The sequence below is a fragment of the Cydia amplana genome, chromosome 1 (assembly GCF_948474715.1).
Source record: "Cydia amplana chromosome 1, ilCydAmpl1.1, whole genome shotgun sequence".
Taxonomy (NCBI): Eukaryota; Metazoa; Arthropoda; class Insecta; order Lepidoptera; family Tortricidae; genus Cydia; species Cydia amplana.
In genome coordinates, this window is record NC_086069.1 from 10,473,730 (window position 1) to 10,496,943 (window position 23,214).

At 36.4% G+C, this 23,214-nt stretch overlaps 2 protein-coding genes across 2 annotated transcripts in view; one reads left to right on the plus strand and one right to left on the minus strand.

Annotated features, from left to right (window-relative positions):
• The window catches only part of LOC134647559 (jupiter microtubule associated homolog 1-like), a 96,388-nt gene that overhangs the window by 33,716 nt on the left and 39,458 nt on the right, over positions 1–23,214 (minus strand). The gene's annotated exons all lie outside the window — the stretch shown is intronic.
• Positions 11,735–21,344, plus strand: LOC134653099 (tol-Pal system protein TolA-like). Its single transcript, XM_063508403.1, has 7 exons — positions 11,735–11,963; positions 12,049–12,090; positions 13,534–13,731; positions 15,859–16,037; positions 16,584–16,715; positions 19,519–19,722; positions 21,087–21,344. The coding sequence occupies exons 2-7, from the start codon at positions 12,060–12,062 to the stop codon at positions 21,279–21,281; spliced, it is 939 nt and encodes a 312-aa protein (XP_063364473.1). The 5' UTR covers positions 11,735–11,963; positions 12,049–12,059; the 3' UTR covers positions 21,282–21,344.

Below are 23,214 nucleotides of genomic sequence, written 5' to 3' on the forward strand. Positions count from 1 at the left end.
TCATGATGGAGCATTCTGCCTTCGTATGTGAGGCAACGTGAATTCACTATTAACAGGAAAAAATCTTACTTCATAATCTTTATCTTTACTTTACATGGTGTATCAAATAGTTTATGCAACTGGCTATTCTATTTCATTTAATTAATAATTGATGTATATTTGACAACTGTAACATATATTATACAAAAAATCCATATTGTAATCCAAATACCAACTCGGAATAGCTAATTAACAACACTCAAGGTCACGCCGATTTCACGCCGAACATTTATCGGCGGCGGCGGCGTGGCAAAAAAGGCCGGCGGCGGCGGCGCGCCGGCGTGGCGCACACGTCTAGTACATACTATTATTTATTTTACAGTACCTACATATGGGGCTACTTTTCCGCACTAGTGCGTAAAATAGCACTTTTCGTGCGTATGTCGAAACTTTAAAGTGCCATATGTACCGTAAAACGTTGTTCGATACATGTGCGAATAGGTAATTCGCAACTCGTGTCGATTTAAAACACCTTCGGTCGTGTTTTAATTTATCGCCACTCGTTTCGAATTTCCTATTTAACTAACTATTATTCTGTGCCTGAGGACGCAGTAAGAGAAGGTCCATCCCTCGGTAACCTGCGAACTTAACCAGATTTTAGGGTAATGAAGGCGCTGGATGTGAAAATTCTTAGGGGATAGACATGCCATAATGGGCCTGGTATGTACATAGACATAATTTTTTTTTCCGTGCACGCGAAAATAATTCAATATTGAAATAACTAAGTGTATGAACTAATTTAATATTGAAAAGTAATGCAAAATTTCACAAATTTGCACCTCAGGATCCGAGGCTTGCGGAACATCAGTTGCACAAAGATTGGCAATGCGCACGTGAACCGATCCGAAGCCGTGACTGTCGAATTGCGAGATTATAGGCGTCCAGAGTGACGCGAAACTTGGTGACAGTGCACAGAATGCACCCGTGGGGGTCAAACTGATTTAACGCTGGGCTGGTTAAAATCAGTGGCAAGATCACTTGAAGTACCTATCTGAACAAGTGAACGACATGAAGAAATAAGTACCTACCTAATTGGCTTTTGCGTTTAAAGCGTCATATTAAATTAGTGTAATATAACTTAAAAATATTTTGGGGATGGAGTCGAAAGTAGCTTATTTTCTGAGAAGCAGCATTAACACATTCGCGGACACGAATGCTATAGCAGTCGCGTAGTTTCTTGTTTCCTTTGGCGTATGACACATGACCTCACTAGGCGTCCGCGAACGTAAAAGGGGTTTTTCATCGTTTTCAACTTGGAATATTGGGTTTATAGAGCATTTTCTACGTTTCATTTTACCTAGGTACTTAGGATCGAAGAATGAATTCTTATTCCGTGAAACACCATTCTATACATTATAGGTTCTATACATTTTTATAAGCATTTACTTATAAGCATCTTTAACTCTGGTAAGAGGTATGACGTCGGTGGGCTTTTTCTAAAATAAATATCGAAAACCTGATTCTTTCAAATCTGGACATTCTTGGGCTCATTCTACTCAGAATCGACAGCACTCTCCATCCTTCCATTAAAAAAAGATGTCCCAAAATGTCCATTCCATTACGTCACTTGTATTTTTTACTTGTATGGACGTGACGTAGTGGAATGTACAATTTTCATACAAATTTTTGGGACATTTTTTTTTATCATCAGGATTGAATATGCTAGTGATTCTGAGTTGAAAGAACCCAAAAACACCAGGATCCGTGAGAATCGGGTTTTCAATATTTATTTTAGAAAACGCCCCGGTACCTCATGTAAGAACTCTAGTTTGCTCTACAAATGTACAGTCAACTGTAGAGATAACAGAAATAGAAATTTGATTGCAGCGGGGGTCCACTAACTCTGCAGCTGACTGTACCCTACCCCTGACCTTATGCCTAAAATTCTATCTACAAGATCGAACCCGGTGTAGTTCTATACTTCGTGTCAGTTATCTTAATAGTTAGTCTGTCTGTCCTTTACTGAAACAGTAAATGTGAGAGGGATAAAGCTGTTTTCAAGAAAGTCGGTCTTACTAGGTGTGCGTACGTAGCTGTTTGTTTTTATAATAAAATGAAACTTGACAGTTTTTGCTTCACCTCGTTACAATTAGCGAGGCAAGCGCAATAATGTTTGCATAGATGTATGCTTAGTTGTAAGATTCGTTACAATGATAGGTAGACGGTTTGGTGTAACAAGATGGGTGTGGTCAATGTGGAAAGACCGGCATAATTTTGGTAGGGAAGAATTTAAGACAAGAAGTAGAGATGTCTCCCGCCTAAAACCTTTGGAGGTAATAGAAAAAAATCTAAAATTGTTTTCTACTATACAGCCTACCTAAATAATCAAACAAAATTAGATTTGCAAAATTTTGCATCTACTGAAAAAGAGGCTCGTTGATGTTTTTTGTTCTATCCTTTGCATTTAGTCCTCTTGACTTAAGTATTTCGATAATTATAATGAAAATCAGCACGCGGCTTTAATATCTAGGATTAGGATGAATTATGAGCCTAAAAGTTTCAATAAGGTCAACGTTACCAGCAAAGGTCGCAATTCGAATATGTATAAACAGAAGTTAAGTACCGTAAAACGGGGTGCGTAGGTTTCGCGGGGAGAGTTGGGTTATGAATGGGGCGAGAAGGTTTGAGAGGGGTGTGAGAAGGGATTTTAAGGCTACTGCTACAAAAATAATGTATTCCAATTTAAAATGGAGCTATAGTAATACGCATAATAAAAAAAAATCGATCCAACAATCTTCCAAAATCACCTTTGTATGAAAACCCCTCTCACCCCAAATACGAGGCACTACGGGGTGAGGTGGGTTTTCCTCTTTATCGTCAAAGTTATGAAATTAAACTACCCAAAATAAAATAAAAACTAAAATACAAACGTTCGGAACACTTATTATATACACCATTCAGTTTTCATATGTAAAAATAAAATGTTATCGAGGTTTGTATTTCAGTTTTGACCCTACTCACCCCATTTTACGGTACTACATAAGTAGGTACCTACTTTTTATTTTAACTTTGGAACTAGGTCGTTTTGTGTAAGCGGCCCATAATATTTATTTATTTAATCTAATCTAATCTAATACCTTTAAATAATCAATTCATGTTTATTTATTTATTTATTTATATATATATTTCGGGGATCTCGGAAACGGCTCTAACGATTTCGGTGAAATTTGGTATATAGGGGTTTTCGGGGGCGAAAAATCGATCTAGCTAGGTCTTATCTCTGGGAAAACGCGCATTTCCGAGTTATTATATGTTTTCCGAGCGAAGCTCGGTCACCCAGATATTATCTATTAAGGTAGCTCCTTCAGAAACAAATACATAGTTATTTCAAATTGCCGTAGCAGTTTGATTGATTACATGCTACGAATACATTATACACGTAAAATCAGCATCAATAATAGTTTCGATGCTGAATATAGGTTCGTAGGCCTCTTAATTAAGAAAAAAACAATGTCGCAATTTTTACGAGCACTCGTAATAACTATACCTATAAGTACTCGCGTTACAAAATGACAAAACGCATACTACTCGTATTTCAATGCATGTGTAAAACATGTTTGTTTAATTATGAGTGTTTTTTTATGTTCGCGGGCTTATTTCGAAATTAGCCATCTCAGCAGTTTGCATACCACACACAACTTGTGGTTTATTTCAGTCATTTTTCGTCTGCATTTTCATCAAGCCATTAAAATCGTTTATTTGGTACCAAATACGCAAAAAAAAACCACAATACAGTTAAATTACATTCTAAAAGTACCAGAACGTAAATATTTGTCACAGTTAAGGTCGTCCGCAGTCACAAAATTTGAGAAAGATCGATTAAACTTGATAATCAATTATTAATGGTTAGGTACATTCCTAATGTAAGCTTAGAATCCAAAGGTTAGATTAATGAAATACTTATGACCGTCCTTCTTCTTAATTTTGGTGCCTTGTGAGCCATTTTCTGTCATTTGTTAGGAAATAAATGCAGTTGCGTGAAAATACTTTGTAACCAATTTGTACCTATTCTCTAAAATGACCTATGCAGATTTTTTTTGTCCACTTCCGGTCAAAATAAAGGGCTGCATAAAGTACCCACTCGAGAAGGACAACAACCGCAAGTGTACCTACTTCACCAGTGTAATTAAGCCCTTAATCGTAGTCAAAACATACAAACCAGTATTATAATTCACGAATGCGTGTGAATGCGAGCGATAAACTGTTAACGTGTGCCAATAATGTTGGCACACATGTGATCTGCAAACTTACATGTGTATTACTTTCATAGTTATACCTAGGTCCACATTTTGTAGCTTTCCTAACCAAACCTAATCTTATATTATAAATTATAATACCTATTTATAATTATTAATTAAAGCAAACATTAGTTTTTTTAAAGTGACTGTCCGATCTTCAGGAGGGGAAGCTATATATACCTATTATTGTTAGCTATTGTTAAGTAGTCCGGCTTCCTCATGATCGTTTTCCCTTACTTAAGAGCTATAATATTTTGGAAGCTGCTCACAGCTCAATTGTCCTTCCCCTACCTGTGCCCTTTTTGCAACAGATATTTATTTACGTACGTAATCGAATAGTACTATTCGATTTAATTACCTTGCTGTTTGTGTTATTAGGTTACTGTTAATATTTTATTTAGAAATTTAATTCAGGCAACAAGGCCCATATATTACAAATACCTTACAGGCTAACATACATATGTATTTTATAAACTTAAAACTAAACTCTAGTTATTTAGTCGATAAAACCGCGTGGCTCCGTTGCATCGGCTGCTCCTGTGTCGGATTCGGCAGTTTGCCCCGGAACCTCCGAAACACGACTCCCTTCGGCCAGAAGTCGGCGCACTCGATGGCCCCCTGCAGCGGTCGCGGCACGCGCACCACAAAAGAGTTGAAGTGCACGTAGTGGCGCGATCGAAGCTGGAACACCCTCAGCGTGTAACCGGTCTTCTGGTGTACATACTCCACCACTTCAGCAGCGGTGGCGGTGTACCTAATGCAAGCGCGATACGTACAGCGCCTTACTGTACTGTTAATGTTAAGGTTATTAGGTTACCGGTACGTGAAACTGCACGCAGCGTCTACAATTTACATACCTCGAGTTCCGGAGTGTCAGTACCTACCTCAGTACCAAACATGAAAGAATATGTATACCTAATAATTATTTAATGCTACCGGTTAACCATGTCAATGTAAAAGCCATTTGTATGTATATATGCACATTATATGTGCGTGTTCTACTGAAATAATTACCTATTTGCAAATAGCTTTAGCGTGATCTATGTTCTCCGGGAAACCGTTGAAGAGTAACCCATAAAATACTGGTTATAAAACTTTGGTAATTTTTCAGCCAGAAATAGTGGGTAGGTACATTACGATACAAGTGCGATTTTGTGAATTACCTATTCGCTTAAATATGTACAAAATTTTACAGTAGGTATGTATTGGCACTTTAAATTTTCGATATAGTTACGTAATGTGCTAATTATCGCATTAATCGTTATTACATGTGTTCTGTAAGTACCAATAAATATTTGTTAGATTTGAGGCCGTCTGCAATGAGAAATTTGATAAATATGGAATAAAGTTTGTATTCGATGTAAGGTATTTTAATGTAACATGATCGTCTTCTTAGTTTTGGTGACTTGTGAGCCATTTCCTGTAATGAATTATGTAGTAATTAATATGTTCTCCGGGAAATCGTTGAACAGTAGGTAACCCATAAAATACTGGTTATAAATCGTTAGTCGTGTTTCAGTTAGAAAATTAATGTAGTCGCAAATAAAGCGGCGGGCAATATCGGGCTCTAGGTCAAGGTCCTTGTCGGTTCACTTTCCCTTTCCGAAAAAACTGCACTTATTTGCATTGCAGTCCCCGCACGCGTTTTCAACGCGTCAGACGAGCGTTCTGCTAATATAATACGTAGATACTTACGTATCATTTATTTTACTACAAACATACTAAGCTTATTGGAGTTTACGATGGAACTGGGTCGATCTGTGTAAAGTTGTTCTATAATATATTTATATTTTTTAATTTTAAGTCTCGTGAATGTATTAAATTAAGCCAATGTTACTTAAGTAGATTATTAGACATGTTCTTCATTTAACGACTTAGTTCTACATTATAAACATCCTATCACTCGCTAGAGAGCGAAATCTAAATAAGATGGATAGCTAAATTGATACATCTTATAGTGTACCTATGTAGTGGTATTAGTAAAGTTAACACGTTCAATTTTGGAATTAATCCACAAAAAATACTTAGATACTTATTGTACATATTAATGTGCCAAATATTATTAAATATATGCCTGATCGCTACCTACCTTAATTAATTTACAAATAATTTTCAAGCGTTCTAACCGCCGCGTTTCCACCGCCCGTCTGTGCCCACCCAACGGTCACGAGGCTACTGACCCATCGTCTACGTCTCAATGAACCACGGTGAGACTCGGTTAACTTAATAATCCATTGTTAAACTCTTCTTGCTACATTATCGTGACACTTTCCAAATCAATCGTGATCCGACAAGAAAGGACGACTATGATTGAATCATCGGGAATCTAGATCACTTTCAGTTTCCTAAAATCATGCAATAGGGTAAAGGCACCAGTAGTCAGCCTTATAACGACTTTTTTAAGTTTGAACGTTCGGCATTTCTACAGGATTAGTCGGATAATTAAACAAATGACATGGTTAGATCAATTGTTTATCATAGTTTTAAAAGAAAATATTTAAAAAAATAACAATCCTCTTTATAATATCTCTAATTAAGTTTAAACAAAAAGTGGCACTTTTCTCCAGTAGTCAGCCTCCAAAATCCAGTAAGCAGCCTCTGTGTACCCAGTACTCAGCCTATATAAACTATTGATATAATTAGATCAAAATCACTAATATTTATATCAAAATCAACGATATTACAATATTTATTTTTTCTTTATAATTTTTGGTATCGTTATTGTAGTTAGTTGTAGTTTTTAATTTTAGTTTATAATTTTTTGCATATATCAAAATCAATGATGTTATACAAATATCTATATTATATTACTATTTTAGTTATTGTTATTGTAGTTAGTTGTAGTTTTTAATTTTAGTTTATAATTTTTTTGCATATACATATGTATTACTTACCTACTTGTTTACTTATTTAATAAATAAAAAATCTTATAGGTACATACAATTCTTATGACACGAAATTTGTTGGCCATAGGTACTTAATTAACTAAACACTATTCTTGCAAACTAAGAATCGCAATATTTATTTTCTAATAATTAATCCGTCAAAAATTAATGAGGTAAATCAGGTAATATATAATTATGTTCCTAGTAGGTATTCGGTAAAAAATAATTAATTGAGTCTATGCAGATCTAATTATCATTAATAAACAAAGTCATATACCGACGAGGAAAAAGTAAAATGATAGTTATTTATAGTTAACGTCAAATATATGTATACACTTTTGAACCTTATTTCAATGAGATAGGGTTTAAAAATGTGGACATATTTTGGCGGCGACGTACCAAGCAAGGTCAATGGCTGAGTACTGGATCCGCGAAACCCAGTGCTCAGCCGCATTAAAACGTTATTTCAAATGCGGCTGACTACTGGGTTTTACTTTAAATTTACTAGGGCATGCCTAACTAAATTTGAAAATGTAAATTTAACGGTCCTAACGGTCGCATTGGCTCGAAAATAATAAAATAAACGAATAACCCAAAGGTCAGCCGTGGGGGGCTGGGCACCGGATTCTTTGGAAAAAAGTGTTATCCAGTGGCCAGCCCCCTCAATTTATAAGTGAAATATTGATATTTTCATTCAAATATAACGCAATTTAATAGATAAACTAATAAATAAACCAATCATTAACAAAAACAATAACTTTTAACATTAAAACATAGTTTTTCTTGCCTGTTAAGAGAACACCACTTGCAGTAAAAAATATGGCGGACATGACACTATTGCACTCGTCGACAAACAGCACCTGTATGAACGAGTATATCTCTTCCCCCCGTTCCCTCACCGCACCTGTCGTGTGACGTATTAACCAATAAGGAATCAAAGCTCCTATTTGAGTACTCGCGATTTGTTTAAACGAATATACCAGATATTTATGACCAATAAACGGCTCAAAAGGCTGACCACTGGTACCTGGCTGGCCACTGGTGCCGTTACCCTAGCTAAACAAAGCAAAAGAAACCAGTGGTTTTAAACAAGATTACTAAAAAATGTCTTTCCGCATTTCTGGTGCATGTACGATCAGCAAAACGATTAGCTTAGCTCCTCTGCATATATATGTGTTTGTATGTGTTATGTACCTAATCGTTTTTCTGACTGTACTCTGTAGGTATATTAGGACTTAGATTAGAATACCTAGGTGCATACGTTTGACGATAATTAAACTTCTAATATTATTCTGATATTAGACTACCACCCCTTTGATGACTTCGTAATTTCGTACCCTTTGTCACCTAAATAGCCTATTTAAATACTAGTATTGTTTTCTAAGTTCTTATTTTTCTGTTGGTCTCATTTTATATTTCATCAAATAAATTTTTGAATTAATATTTTTGCAAGTTTCTTAAAATATACACGAACGTGTACGTTGCGGTTTAACAGAATTTAAAAGAAGCAAAAATTTATCTATTTGAGACGATATATTTTATTTTAAGCAATTTGTTATTGTTGGTTCCTATGACATGCTACCTACAACAAGTATTATCATTTTGTCAATAGCCTTTGCTTAGGTACCCTTAGCAACAACGACAGCATTCTTATTAATTCCAATAACAATAGTTTAAGTTGCAAGTCTATTTCATAACAAATCGTGTCGATATCTTTGATAATATTAATAATACCGTTGTGATATTGGCGGAGGTCGCGTCCCGCGTCGCACCGTAAGGCCTATCTGGCATTGAATCTTGATTATTTAGGCAATGAGTGGCAAATATGTATTGAACTTAAATGAATTATATCAGGGCCAATTTATTTGGCTTCAATAACTCCTTTGACGCCAAATAATGCCTTCATACCTACCGTCCTACTGAATATTTCAGCTCCATCGGAAATCTCAAGTATGTCAAATTTAAAACTTCCAAGATTTAAATACGGACAGACATCGAGACAAGTAAAAGTACCTAAATGAGAAGTAATGTATACATTTTAGGCCGTTAGCCGCGCGATAATTGATACTAAGTCCGATTCAGATTATATGTTAGGGTTTCGAACTGGTTTCGCTACGACCTTGACGATTTTGGTAATAACACACGACATTCACCTTACTTTGCGTGCACTAATCAGCGTGAGCGATCTTCAAAGTCGTATCAAAAGCATAGCAAATGCTAAATTTGAATCAGGCTCGCTGCCTGCCTTTGGTTAGAGTATCACTTTGCCTGTTTATGATTCATATGTAATCCAGAGAATTAATCAAACCAGTACTTAAAACTTAAAATTAAAACCCTGTATGTAGTCTTAACGAAACGATATGGTGCACGGTCGAACACGGTATACTTTAGGTCCTTCGTTTTTTAACTGCAAATTACTACACCATTAATTTTGTATGCCTATTGCCTATCTTCATAGTTAAAAAAACAGATTGTACTCGTAGTTCCTACATACATTGTATAATCTACCATTTACATTGGACATTGACCGGTGCAGTAATCCGTATAATTGTTACAAATCTGTATTACACAGTATTTATTAGACCAAAACCAAAGTCTAGGCAATATTATACAATTAGACAAATTAAAGCATAAAGAAAGAACTAACGAAACAAACAAAATAAACCGAATGGAGCGGACATAGCTAAATTATAGCGGAAACTTTTACTACGTGAATGATCGCAATTTGATACAAGTAAATTTGAATAATTTTACGGTTTAGACTCACTTGTTTTAAGTCACTCTCGCGACATGTTTCGGAGACCGGCTCCGAAACATGTCGCGCGAGTGACTTAAAACAAGTGAGTCTAAACCGTAAAATTATTCAATGTTAGTATGTCTCACAACAGTTTAAATTCGATTGATACAAGTAAATAATAAACTTTTAATGTCTTTGTTTGAATTGTAATGAAATGAGTCCCCTTGCCGTGTCCTCAATTATTGGAAATAGGGCATACATAATACACAATAGGACACCTTTGGTTTTTCACTGTTATGTGTCCCTTCTAGTTGTGATTGTGTCATACATTCCATTCAATACACCCGGCTTCATCAATCCATTGGGAAGGAGGAGTCCCGGGTTCGATTCCGTGTAAGGGCATTTATTTGTGTGACGCAATGTAATGAAACTCGCATGCGAGTTCTCGCACCGTCTAAATGAGCCCTTATGGATGTTATCTAAGTATGTATGTATAGTGTGTTATCTATAAGTATGTGCCTATATCGTCGCCTAGTACCCATAGTACAAGCTGTGCTTAGTTTAGGGCTAGGTTAATCTGTGTAAGATTGTCCGTTAATATTTATTTATTTATTTATTTCAACTCGCATTTATGAAAGGACAGGATGAACTATCTCATACACTGGCCAAGTAGCAAGGATAGTGCAAATAGTATAATTACCATCTCACTCTACTTAATTGACTCCGGTTTTTTACCCAAATCTACTTAAGTAATTAATTAGTTAGCCTAAATATTAAGTAGGTAGCCTAACCCAATCCTGTATTTTTCACTACCTAGGTTAGGTAATTAGCTACTACATGTTTCCTTTAGCAGGGAAGTGCTTTTCGGAAGTATGAATTTAATCGAATTTGTTTAGAATGCATGCCAAAAAAAAATCTTATCTAAGTTAGTTATACTTAATTATGTACAAAGATTACTAGTTTACAAAGATACAAAGACTATCAGTTTTATAGGGGATTCGGCTTCATCAATCAAATTACCTATGCGTTTGCGCATAATGCAGACGCATGCGCTCAGAATCTGTAACAGACAGTTTATAGAGATGATGTTACCTTCTGTTGTTGGTTATTTTACAGTTTTATTTTTTGTTAGTACATAAATAAATAAAACAGAGATCCATTTTAGGGACAAGTTCGCCGTTGTGAATATAATATTTTTTACTTTGTTTTATCTGTTTTGTGTAAACAAACTTGTTTGTGTACAATAAAGTGGCATGCATACAAACATAGGTACATGCATTTAATTATTGTACATATACAAATATACATACATTTGTATTTTATCAAATTGTTTACTGTTTGGCTGATTGGTTTTTACCGGTATACAGATGATTTACTTATACATATAATTTCAAGCGAAATAGTTTAAATTCTTTTTTAATAAGTATATAAATGTATCCAATAAACGCATTAAGTTAATCGTAATTTAATTTAATATAAGCATTTCCCTGGTTTTACTGCCTGCTGGTGAGTCCAATAAGTAAAATAATAAATGAAGGACAAAATAATTAATATTTTGTTTATAAATAACTAATTACTAAAGCTTCCTGTAAGGTGGTCCTGGCGCCTAAGGACGAGGAGAGCCGACCCCAAATGAAGGGATAAGGCAAGGAAGAAGAAGAAGAATTACTAAAGCTTCCATAGTCATCTAAATTAAATAAATACAGTCCTACGTGCGTTATATTTTAATAATTATTAACGACAAGTTTAAAGTGTGACATACGACAATACAAACCCAGGTTTTTTTTGATACTTAAATGAAAATAAAGATCTAACTACCAATCCTATATATTTCAAATAAATAAAAGAAAACCTGCAATATGAGAATGCAGCGCACAGATTTTCTTTGTTCTGTCATGTTTTGGAGTAGCATCAACTCTCTACATTTCCTGCCTCTGCCTCTCTCTGGGGTCCAAGCGGTTCACTATAAATATTAGTGTCTCGGCCATTCCTGCCATTGCCTCACCGTCAGCCGAGCCAAGGGGTCACACCCCCCCCCACTTACATTTGTGAAAGTATTGGAAGGTTAGATTTCAGTGAATTTGTGATTTTTCTTGGTTTTGTCAATTTTTGATATACTTTTTTTATGTAAGTGTCGTTGTGATTTCAGTTCGACTGAAAATGAAGACCAGGACGTTGTTATTATGTATTGGTAAGTTATAATATTATAACAATTTAATATGATTAAAGAATAACTTAAAAATTATAGTAACCTTTAATTTCCAGTTAGGTATAATTTTTTATTATAAATAATAAAAGTTAATGATGGGTATATTATATTAAGTTCAGTTCAAGGTCACTAGTAAAAATTAGATACATAATTACTTGGTTGGAATATATAATATGGTATTTTTAAAACAATTTGTTTACTTAATAATAATTTATCATTATTTATAATAGGTATTTTATGCGTATTTAGTTTTTATTATCTACTTAAAAAAATCAATCATTTAAAATAATAATAGCGTTTACGTAAGTGCTCTAGTAAATCAAATAGGCAGGATATAGGTACTTCAGTTGCGATGATATCTCTACGACTGTAAGCGGACGCGCTACGAATGCGCACGAGTGGATGTTACGTAACTAGTGCTACGCCGTAGAGCCTCGTATTAGATGCGCGTCACGCATGCCTTAATTTCCCATGCTACATGTTATGAAGAGCTTTCTAATATTTTTTTCATTTTATTTCAACTTAAAAGTATTGAAGATGTTTACTTTTCTTTAAGATAAAATCATTCAAATGTTCGAACGTTTATTTTGCAAGTGCCTATTTAAGTAGCTACGACCGCTACAGTCTACAAATAGGTCTTAGACGCTCTTTCGTATGTTTATGGACTTAACAGTATGTAGATAATTATATGTATCATTATCACAAACAAATTGCCATACCTAAGTAAAGGCATCGTCATATAAACAGATACACTTCAGATAGATTTGTGATAACGGGTGAAACCCAACCTTCTTTCCTCGTAAAAGTGAACATGTACCCACAATGTAACAGAATCGGAACTATCGTTAACACGCATTTCCTCGGCAAATTACATAAACAAATTACAATAAAATTACTCGTAATTACACGCAATCGTGTTACGATCGTTTAGATAATGATTTCTTTGATTTAGTTTTTAGTTATTTAGTTTTTAGTTATTTAGTTTTAGTTATGTCGCGAGTCGGTGATTTTACTGACTTTAAAATACTTACAGTTACACGTTTTAAATTTAATTATTCAGACATTAGGTATTTTATTTATACTATTTTATATATACTTATTGGAATTAAAGTACCTTTCATTGATAAGAAGATGTAATACTTGTACCGTGATGCCGAAAATATATCAAATACATATGATACAATGTATTATGATACCTATGTTATATTGCATTGTCTTGCGCGTGAAATATGATTGTCCAGCGTGGTTAAATTAGCTAATACTGAATAGTAAGTTAATAAGCTGCTGTGATAGTACGAATAACACTCTTATTTGTACAGTCATATTTTTTTATGAAAGTATGTGTATTTATTTATTTTCCGCTTTCAATTGTTTAGTTGTTGCCTTGCCTGTTGGTACCTGTTTCATAAAGACTCATTCCCTCAGCTGTGGCGTTGGCTTCATCCGCGCCGGTACCCGTGCCAGCGGCGCAGCCCCAGCACGTGGAGTATGACTACGAGTACGAGTCGGGTGCCGCGCCCGCGCAGGCGCACGCCGCACAGGAGCCGCAAGAGTCCGCCAGCCATTATGACGAGTACATTCAGGATGTGCAGGCTGCGGCGAGCGGCGCTGGTGCTAAGAAAGGTACATCTAGTCCCTCATTGTGCTGTGATGCCCGAACTTGCGGTGTAGAGCACGTCTACAAGGTGGCTACAGGACCCGCGCAACAGAGTCCGCCAGCCACTGTGACGCACTTATTCAGTACCGACGTGATAACGGTGCGGGGCTAAGAAAGACACACCAAAAGGTTCCTCGTTGCTGCAAGCGGCGCTGGTGCTAAGAAAGGTACACCTTCCTCGATCCAGTAGCAGTTAGAACTTGCAGTCCATTAGGTTAGTCGAGCACGACTACGAGTATCAGCACATGTATACAGATATTAATATTTTATTCTGAAACTGCTATGCACATAATGGATATCATCTATTGGATATGGTCAGCTGTACACAACTAACGAACCAACCAGAAATGTCACTGCTGACAGCTAACAGAGAGATCATATCCATAACAAATTTAGAACAAAAAAAAATCAGAATCGGTCTCCAGGCTCTGAAGGCTGTGGCCAGCGACGGTAGCGTCGGTGCTACTAATAGATATTCCTCTTTTTTTTATTAGATTTGGTGCCAAACTTATTTTTCAGTCAAATGTGCCTGCGAGTAATAAAAGTATAAAAATAGTGGCTTTTCGAGCTGGTCGAAAGCTCGAAAAGGCTTATTAATCTCATTATGAGAAAGTTTCATTTTCTCCACGAGAGTGGCTAACAAGGAAGGGTACCCAACTAGCTAGTTATTTACCTACTTATGTTGGAGAACATGAAAAAATAATGGACACGTGTTTTGTTATTTTGGTTCAAACTTATATTTTAGTAAAAAAAAAAACACTTTCCATAGTTTTATAGTTCTCATCGTTTCACTTCCTTGTAAGTAATTTTATGCAAATTTTAAGTTGCATCCTCATGTTGGCTGGTTTAAATTCTAGTAGCTGGTAGAAACTTTCTACCAGACTTTTAAGTGATGGTTTTGAGTGATAAAAATATTTAAAAGCTTTCATTTCTATTTGTACTTATTTAGTATTTTCCTCCTATTTAATTGGTGAAAAATGTTGTGTTTCACTGGGTTGCAAAGATTGTTTAAAACCCAATTTCAAACCTATGTATACCTGCCTACAATTTATTACCTGACAATTTACAGACAAGTATATAGCAAATGTAGCAATTAATGATTAGATACAAGCTGTAAGTTAATGACCTATAATAACTAATAACAATACAAAGTAGTTATTTTTTTTTCAAGTGTAGTGTACTCGTACAGGTGTTATAAAAACTCAGTGTATGTTTTATGCAAGCAGGAAAACTGAGGGTCGATCATTCACAACGACTCTGCATGCTTCGGTTATGTAAATGTAACATTAGACGCGTCAGTAATAAGACCATGTATTAACCTCAAATTAACAACACGTTAACAAAGAACCGTCAAATATGGGAAGGCTAAAATGATTGACAAGTCAAAGTACAGGGCTCGTTTTCTTTATACTTTTCTAAAAAAAAAAGCGGCCAAGTGCGAGTCGGACTCGCCCATGCATGAAGGGTTCCGTATTTAGGCGATTAATGACGTATAAAAAAAAAACTACTTACTAGATCTCGTTCAAACCAATTTTCGGTGGAAGTTTACATGGTAATGTACATCATATATTTTTTTTAGTTTTATCATTCTCTTATTTTAGAAGTTACGGGGGGGGGGGGGACACACATTTTACCACTTTGGAAGTGTCTCTCGCGCAAACTATTCAGTTTAGAAAAAAATGATATTAGAAACCTCAATATCATTTTTGAAGACCTATCCATAGATACCCCACACGTATGGGTTTGATGAAAAAAAATTTTTCGAGTTTCAGTTCGAAGTATGGGGAACCCCAAAAATTTATTGTTTTTTTTTCTATTTTTGTGTGAAAATCTTAATGCGGTTCACAGAATACATCTACTTACCAAGTTTCAACAGTATAGTTCTTATAGTTTCGGAGAAAAGTGGCTGTGACATACGGACGGACAGACAGACGGACAGACGGACAGACGGACAGACGGACAGACAGACAGACGGACAGACGGACAGACGGACAGACAGACAGACAGACAGACAAACATGACGAATCTATAAGGGTTCCGTTTTTTGCCATTTGGCTACGGAACCCTAATTAAACCACTAACTTCTGCTCCAGGTTACAGTCGAGGCAGCGGTCTCCGAACGATAGCCGTCGGCTCGGCTAACCAAGCCAAGACCGCGCTGGGCAACCAGAACGCCGCTGGTCACCAGGCCGCTTACGTGGCCAAGAACACTCTGGCTCAGTCCGCTGCGCAAGCTAGCGCGACCGCTCAGGCTGCGCTTGCTGGCAAACAGGTTAGTTTGAGTGACAATTGATTAAAGATTTTTAGGCAATAGAAGAGTACTCTGGGTAAACAGATAAGCGTCAGCCACCCGGCCAGTCGTAATCACCCGTAGCCGCACACACATATATACAAGGTCAGTTAGAATTGATACGTGATGTGATGACACTTGATATGAAATCAAAGCCAACTGGGAAGACCGCTGATCACCAGACAAGAACAACTCCGCCGGATTGACTAGTGTACAAAACATCACTTTTGACAGATCGGCTGCCACAATAAAATAATAGGTACGTCTAATATTTATACGTCATAATTAGCCTTTGACGTCACCGACAGGTACGTATTACTACCTATTCTCAACCTTCTCAGACAGCTATTCTCAACATTTTACGAGGGCCAGAACAATTTGCTTAAAGGTCGGAGGTTATGTATCCATCTATACCAGGACCTGGCGGGCCAGCTAAATAAGCTCGGCGGGCCGCAGGTTGACTACGGCTATCTCAGAACTACTAACGAATGCAATGCATAATTTGCTAACAACTTCAATCCTGTCCAGGTGATCCTATCGGGGCTGGAGCAGCAAGTCCGAGACGCCAAGGTGGCCCTCCAGGGTGAAGAAATGCAGCTGCAGCAGGCCAAGCGAGCGGCTCAGTCCGCGGCCCAAGCGGCCCAGCAGGCTATGCACCAAGTTAGTATAGAATGCTCTATTTTATTGCAATTATTATAATTACATGACCCAATTTGTGTTCCTACCTAATCATCTTCCACCTTCATCTGTAGTCTGTAGTGTAGTGACCTACTTTCATTGAAACTATGTAGGTATGTATGTAGGTATATTTATCAGTGTTACAAGTAGGTAACAGATTTCTTTTTTCAATTATTGACCTTAATATATGAAATCTTTGCATAATTAAATAGAAAAGCTTTGGTTGCACTCGATATGACAATGAACTTTTTGCAACTTATGCAAATGCAACAAGACTACTACTTAAGAAATAATGAAAAAAACATACTAAAAGGTGCTGGCTGAAACACTTGGGCAAAAAGTTAGTTGCGTAAAGTTAAAGACAAGTCAACGTCGAAACCACTTTACGTAAGATTGTTCAAATTGCTACAATGACAATTTTATATTAAAAATTAAATGCGATTGCCGTAAAAGCAGTCGGTCAACCAAAATGTGGACCACTTTTTCGTGCTAATTCACAGCAGGTTCAGTGTTCATCTTAGAGCTAGGTACTAAAATAAAAATAAAACTAGTTATAAGATTTAGCATACGAGTGGGTAGGTAGTATTTACCTAGCTACTTACTATTAGATGTTCTTGCTCAATATTGATAAAAATTGAATTATTAAACCGTTAAGTTTTTTTTAAACTATAACTCATTTAATAATATACAAGTTCTATGGCCTGTCGATATGACTAGAGTGATTACATAGTGATACTGAAATATTTATTTAACATCTTGTAACATACCTACCTATGTTGAACAAATAAATCTTTGAATCTTTCGATGTGCTAGCGTTTACCTAGTATAGAATGTTTAAAAAAGTAAATTAAACACTACAAATAAATACATACCTGCCATACTTGACATGACGTATATAAATTTTCTTATAAAATAAATAGTAAAAATTATTTTTACGCCACAGCGCAGTGCAAATTTGTAAATAATTGTAAAATCCACTCTTGCGCAGCTTCGCTTTTGTCACGTGCATCATGTCACAACAGTAAATCGATTGCTAAACCAAATTAAATAGGTAATTAACTTCGATATCTACAGTAACTTTACTGTTTATTAAACGTCACTTATATACATACAATAACAAATAATATATACAAAAACAAATATACATTAACAAAAAAAGTTTTGATTGAACATAGGTACATAGTGCTACATTAAAAATGTATAGGTACATTATTTTTTATTATGTTAAGTAGAGAAGTATTATATAAACTAGACGTGGGTCATATTTTAAAGTAGTTCAAGTTCAATAGCTTATTATCACACTATTATTAGACTGTTACTTATTGGGTTGAAGAAATTACATTTTTTTCGAAAGTTATTCCGACGTTGTTACGCTCAGCGCAGATGAATTGGTTTTATTATTGGCAATTGTGGGACATTCATTGTGACTAATTCAATAAGACCGTCTTAAGACTCACGTAATTCGATTGGTTAGGTACTTAATTTATCTAAATCAATTATCTGGGTATTGCATTTAATGTATTAACATAGGTATGTTATAGGTGTTTTGTATTTCTAGGTAGAAATACAAAACGAAATACTTAGAAATAAATGTCATGTAGCTGTCTACTTACGATAATGTTGTTTATAAGGGACCTCATGCATGTTAAAATACCACAAGAAACCTCATACATGAAAAGTTCATTGCCACACATGATCTACTGGTGTTTCATTGACCACTTCCTTATTTTCTCTCTCGAATTACGAGAGTGTTAAGTTATGGCTCCGATGACTAAACTAATCAATCAATGATTAAACAGTTGAGTTAGTTATTACGCAAAAATAAATTTGATCATAAAACTAAAATGTGTAACGTATTTGTATGTTTTTTTAAATAGGTGGGTATATAGGTACTTATTTTGTGTTATCAACTAGATATTAACTTAACTTACTTACCCATATATCGAAGGGTGTGCATATAGGTACGTATCTATAGATCTCGCTCTCTTAAGTATCTTATGTTCCGTAAGTAGGTTCTGCTAAGCAGGCCAGTTGACTTGAATTAATTGCCAATATAGTTTCAGTTAAACACTAAAAAACCTACCTGAGGTTCATTATCTGAGCAGTGCATGAATCTAGTATTAAACTGGATTGGGCATGAGTGGTGGGGATAACTGACAGAACGGGATAGTCTTATATATCTTTCAGTACGAGGAGCAGCGAAAGCGCTATTATTGTTTGTCCTTGTCACAGTCTAACATTTTTTTTATTCCCCACCATAAATTAATATGGATTACGGTGGGCAACAAATAAATTCGACCAATCATAGCGTCGCATTGCGTATGTTTTGTCCCTCACGGAGGCACGCGTAGACCACTTCTATAGGATGCTACCTTCTATAAATAAATAATAAATATTATAGGACATTTTTACACAAATTGACTAAGCCCCACAGTAAGCTCAAGAAGGCTTGTGTTGTGGGTACTCAGACAAAGATATAATACTTATACAAATACTTAAATACATAGAAAACAACCATGACCCAGGAACAAATATCTGTGCTCATCACACAAATAAATGCCCTTACTGGGATTCGAACCCAGGACCGCGGCTTCACAGGCAGGGTCACTACCCACTAGGCCAGACCGGTCGTCAATGGAGCAGTGAAATGTTTCGGGTGTTAAGTGCAACCCTGTGTTGCATGGATCATGTACGAGTATATATATCTACTCTACAGATAGGTATAGACCTATCTACTGAATTGGAAGTGTTTTCACAAACAACACTCTTTATCTCAATTTTCTAGGTGAACGTGATCCAGGCGGCGTTGAACGCTGCCCAGGCGACATCAGAAAACGCTAACGAGGCGGCGTCTCAAGCGGCCGGCGAGCTTGGCGCACAGACCGCCATGGTTGGCGCGGCGCGGCAGAGGCTAGGCTCTCTTCAGGAGCAGTTGCACGGAGTCAGAATTGACTTCGAGGCTACGCAAGCTGCTGCTAGAAAGGCGCAGGTATGTTTGAGAGCAAAGCGATTAACAGGATATGGTTGACGCACTCTACGAGTCGAGATCGACTTCGGAATCACGCCGGCTTAAAAAGGGCAGGTATGGCTTTGGTTCTAGTGGATCTACGGGTATGAAGAAGTAGCCCGCCATGTATATTACAGATTGTCTCCAATCACTGTTGCTGAGCTCCAATTAAATATTGTAGGCTAAAAATAGCTGACGATTTTTATACGAATTATACGTAAGTAAGAACTGGCATTAAATCTTCCTAAAAGTTCTCTGCAAGTACCTAATTATTTATTTAAATTGTCTTACTTTGTAGTAAAGTCTGTTCGGAAAGAGATTGCAATGTATTGGGCCTCATACATTCCACGACTCTTCTCTTTCCGCACAGAATCTATTAGACTTTATAAAATGTTCAAAAGAAATGAATAACAGGTTGCACTTTGGTACACAGGTATCGAAGAAACCACCAGTGCTTGTATTCGAGGACATAACGATTGATATCACCTTTTGAGCCAACAACTACTTACCTACAGCTCTCACAAGTTTAATGAAGAACGAAGATGAAAGAGTCTTGTTGAAATAAAAACTTAGTCTAAATGATCCCTTCTTTTTCTTACAAATCCTTACTTCAATTCTATGGTTTATTTTTGCTAACGGTTTTTAAAATACCATTTTTAGCTTCGTCTTCAAATTGAAGGAGGTATATCCAGGTTAATATGTGGTGTGTTCGATTCGCTAGAAAATCGAATCAAACTGACCACTGGGTGTAGGTGTTAGGTAATATTTATTGTGTGTAATTATGAATAAGGCGTATAAAAAAGTATTTTGAAAAAAGCCCCCTTTTTCCAGCTATTTAACTCACTATCTGTCCCCTCCTCAAACTCGTTATTAATTACATTCTGTCTGTCTGATTCTGTGTTGTGTGATATATTTATGTATATATGTATTTATTTATTTATATATCGCATTAATGTATGTATTCATATTGTTATATATTTAGTTGTGCTGTTTTTTTTTTCCAGTTCTGGCTGTCCATTTATATTTGCTACCCTTATACATATTTCTTCCCGTCGTTAATTTCTACTACCTGAAGGTTGTCTGGAAGAGATCGCTTTTTAGCGATAAGACCGCCTGTTGTTGCTTAGTTTTATGTTAATTTTCTGTATTTAATCATGTTTTCATTGTGCACAATAAAGAATATTATTATCTCTCTATTTATTTTTCATCACAAGTTAGGTTATTTATAATATGGATATAAAAATAAAATACAAAAACATTTACAAAAACAACATATATTATTATTATTATTAAATCCAGTCTTGAGGATGATTGTGATCTAAGTAACATAAACCCTCTATCTGCAGGCTGCTGCTCAACAAGCGCAAGCGAACGCGGCAGAAGCGGCGGCGAAGGCCGCGGCGGCAGGGCTCAGCGCGGGCGGCCACCATCACCACAAGGACGCGACGCACGAAGGTACGAGCTACGAGGAATACTCCCTGCCTGCTCAGGAGGCGCCACAGGAGTATTATATCAACGTCCCGTCGAACTACAAACACTAGTAGCTAAGCTTTAGTCCACTCTGGGATTGGTATAGTTCTTTCTTAATTTGGATCATTGGAAGTCCCAAAGCTTTGGATTCCTCCGAAAACGGTGCCGTCATATCACGGCCGTCATATAGCGGCAGCAAAAGACGGCCGTCTTTACGGTGGCGACATGTGGAAAGTACCACGGCGTCATAACAAACCGTCATCCACCAAGGTCAAAGCGGCAAATTTGAAAAATGTAGGCGCGATGGGATAACGTCCCATAGAAAATTTGAATTTCGCGCCTTTTCCTACTGACAAGATTTGCTTGATCACCTATAATTTACTTGGAGGATGAAATATCATCAGAAGAGGAAAATAATCGTAGTACGGAATCATTTATTCAAATCTCGTGTCATTTATTCAAAATGGCGTCACCGCTATCTAATAAAACGTTCACGAAACTATCGACACCGTCATGACGGCCGTCATCTTAAAGTCTATTTTTTTATTCGGTAGACTGAAATGACAGTTCTTAGTATGAACATAAAATGTCATTTCATACTATGAAATGTCATTTTAGTCTACCGAATAAAAAAATAGACTTTACGTTACGTTGACAATCAACGTAACGTAAAGCTTTGGATTCCTCCGAAAACGGTGCCGTCATATGACGGCCGTCATATAGCGGCAGCAAAAGACGGCCGTCTTTACGGTGGCGTCATGTGGAAAGTACCACGGCGTCATAACACACCGTCATCCACCAAGGTCAAAGCGGCAAATTTGAAAAATGTAGGCGCGATGGGATAACTTCCCATAGAAAATTTGAATTTCGCGCCTTTTCCTACTGACAAGATTTGCTTGATCATCTATAATTTACTTGGAGGATGAAATATCATCAGAAGAGGAAAATAATCGTAGTACGGAATCATTTATTCAAATCTCGTGTCATTTATTAAAAATGGCGTCACCGCTATCTAATAAAACGTTCACGAAACTATCGACAAGGTCATGACGGCCGTCATCTTACGTTACGTTGACAATCAACGTCGTCTAGGAAACCGCGCCATCTTGTTTACATAGACAACGTTCTAGTGACGTCAGTCAACGCTATATAGCGGCCGTAATATGACGGCACCGTTTTCAGGGGAATCCAAAGCATAAGCAAGTCGGCAAAAAATTAACAGATCGTCTTTCAAATGTAAATGAAAAAACAGATTCATGATCACTGACTTCCAATGATACAAATTATTCAATAAAGTGAACCAAATCCTAGATAAAAAATAACAAGGTTAACATGAGAATAGGAAGCCGTAATTTATTTAGACCAGCGGTCGGTAACGTGCGGCCCGCGGGCCGTATGTGGCCCGTGAACCTGTCACTTGCGGCCCGCGAGCCTCCCTGGCTATTTTGTATGTAATATTGACACACGACAATGTCTGATAAAGTCATAAATATTAACAAAGTACGGCCCGCGTCAACTTCGTTAACTACTATGTGGCACATGGCTGCTTAAACATACTAATTATGTTTATGTGATTTAGGGCCCGTTGCACCAACCACATTTGACAGACTGATCAACGTCAGCCGGCGCGCCGCGGCGCTTTACTATGAAATTTTTCATACATAAAAATTTAGCGAACTCTTCAACGATACGAACAGTTTGGTGCAACCGACCCTTAGTAAAGTTAATCTGTCCTTAACTTCAGTGATTTTGCTCTCAAGGAATCCTATTCTTATTTTAACTAATTAACAAAATGTAAATAGGTAATAGGTTACCTAGTTGTTCAAGTTTGAATAATTTTCGAAACTTTTTTGTGATATATTTTTTTACTTGATTTTTATAGCTTTTTTTATAAACTTTACTTATTTATTTACAATAGACCGAAGTGAGTTTTTGTATTATCCATTTTATCATGCAAATGAAAATACATGTACAATATAACTATAAAGTAAATAACAACACTAA

Excerpts from the sequence above, each read along its gene's own strand:
- LOC134653099 (XM_063508403.1), top strand. The coding sequence starts at position 12,060 with ATGAAGACCAGGACGTTGTTATTATGTATTG. Across the intron at positions 12,091-13,533 it reads GACGTTGTTATTATGTATTG|CTGTGGCGTTGGCTTCATCC; the intron begins GTAAGTTATAAT and ends TCATTCCCTCAG. Across the intron at positions 19,723-21,086 it reads CTGCTGCTAGAAAGGCGCAG|GCTGCTGCTCAACAAGCGCA; the intron begins GTATGTTTGAGA and ends CTCTATCTGCAG.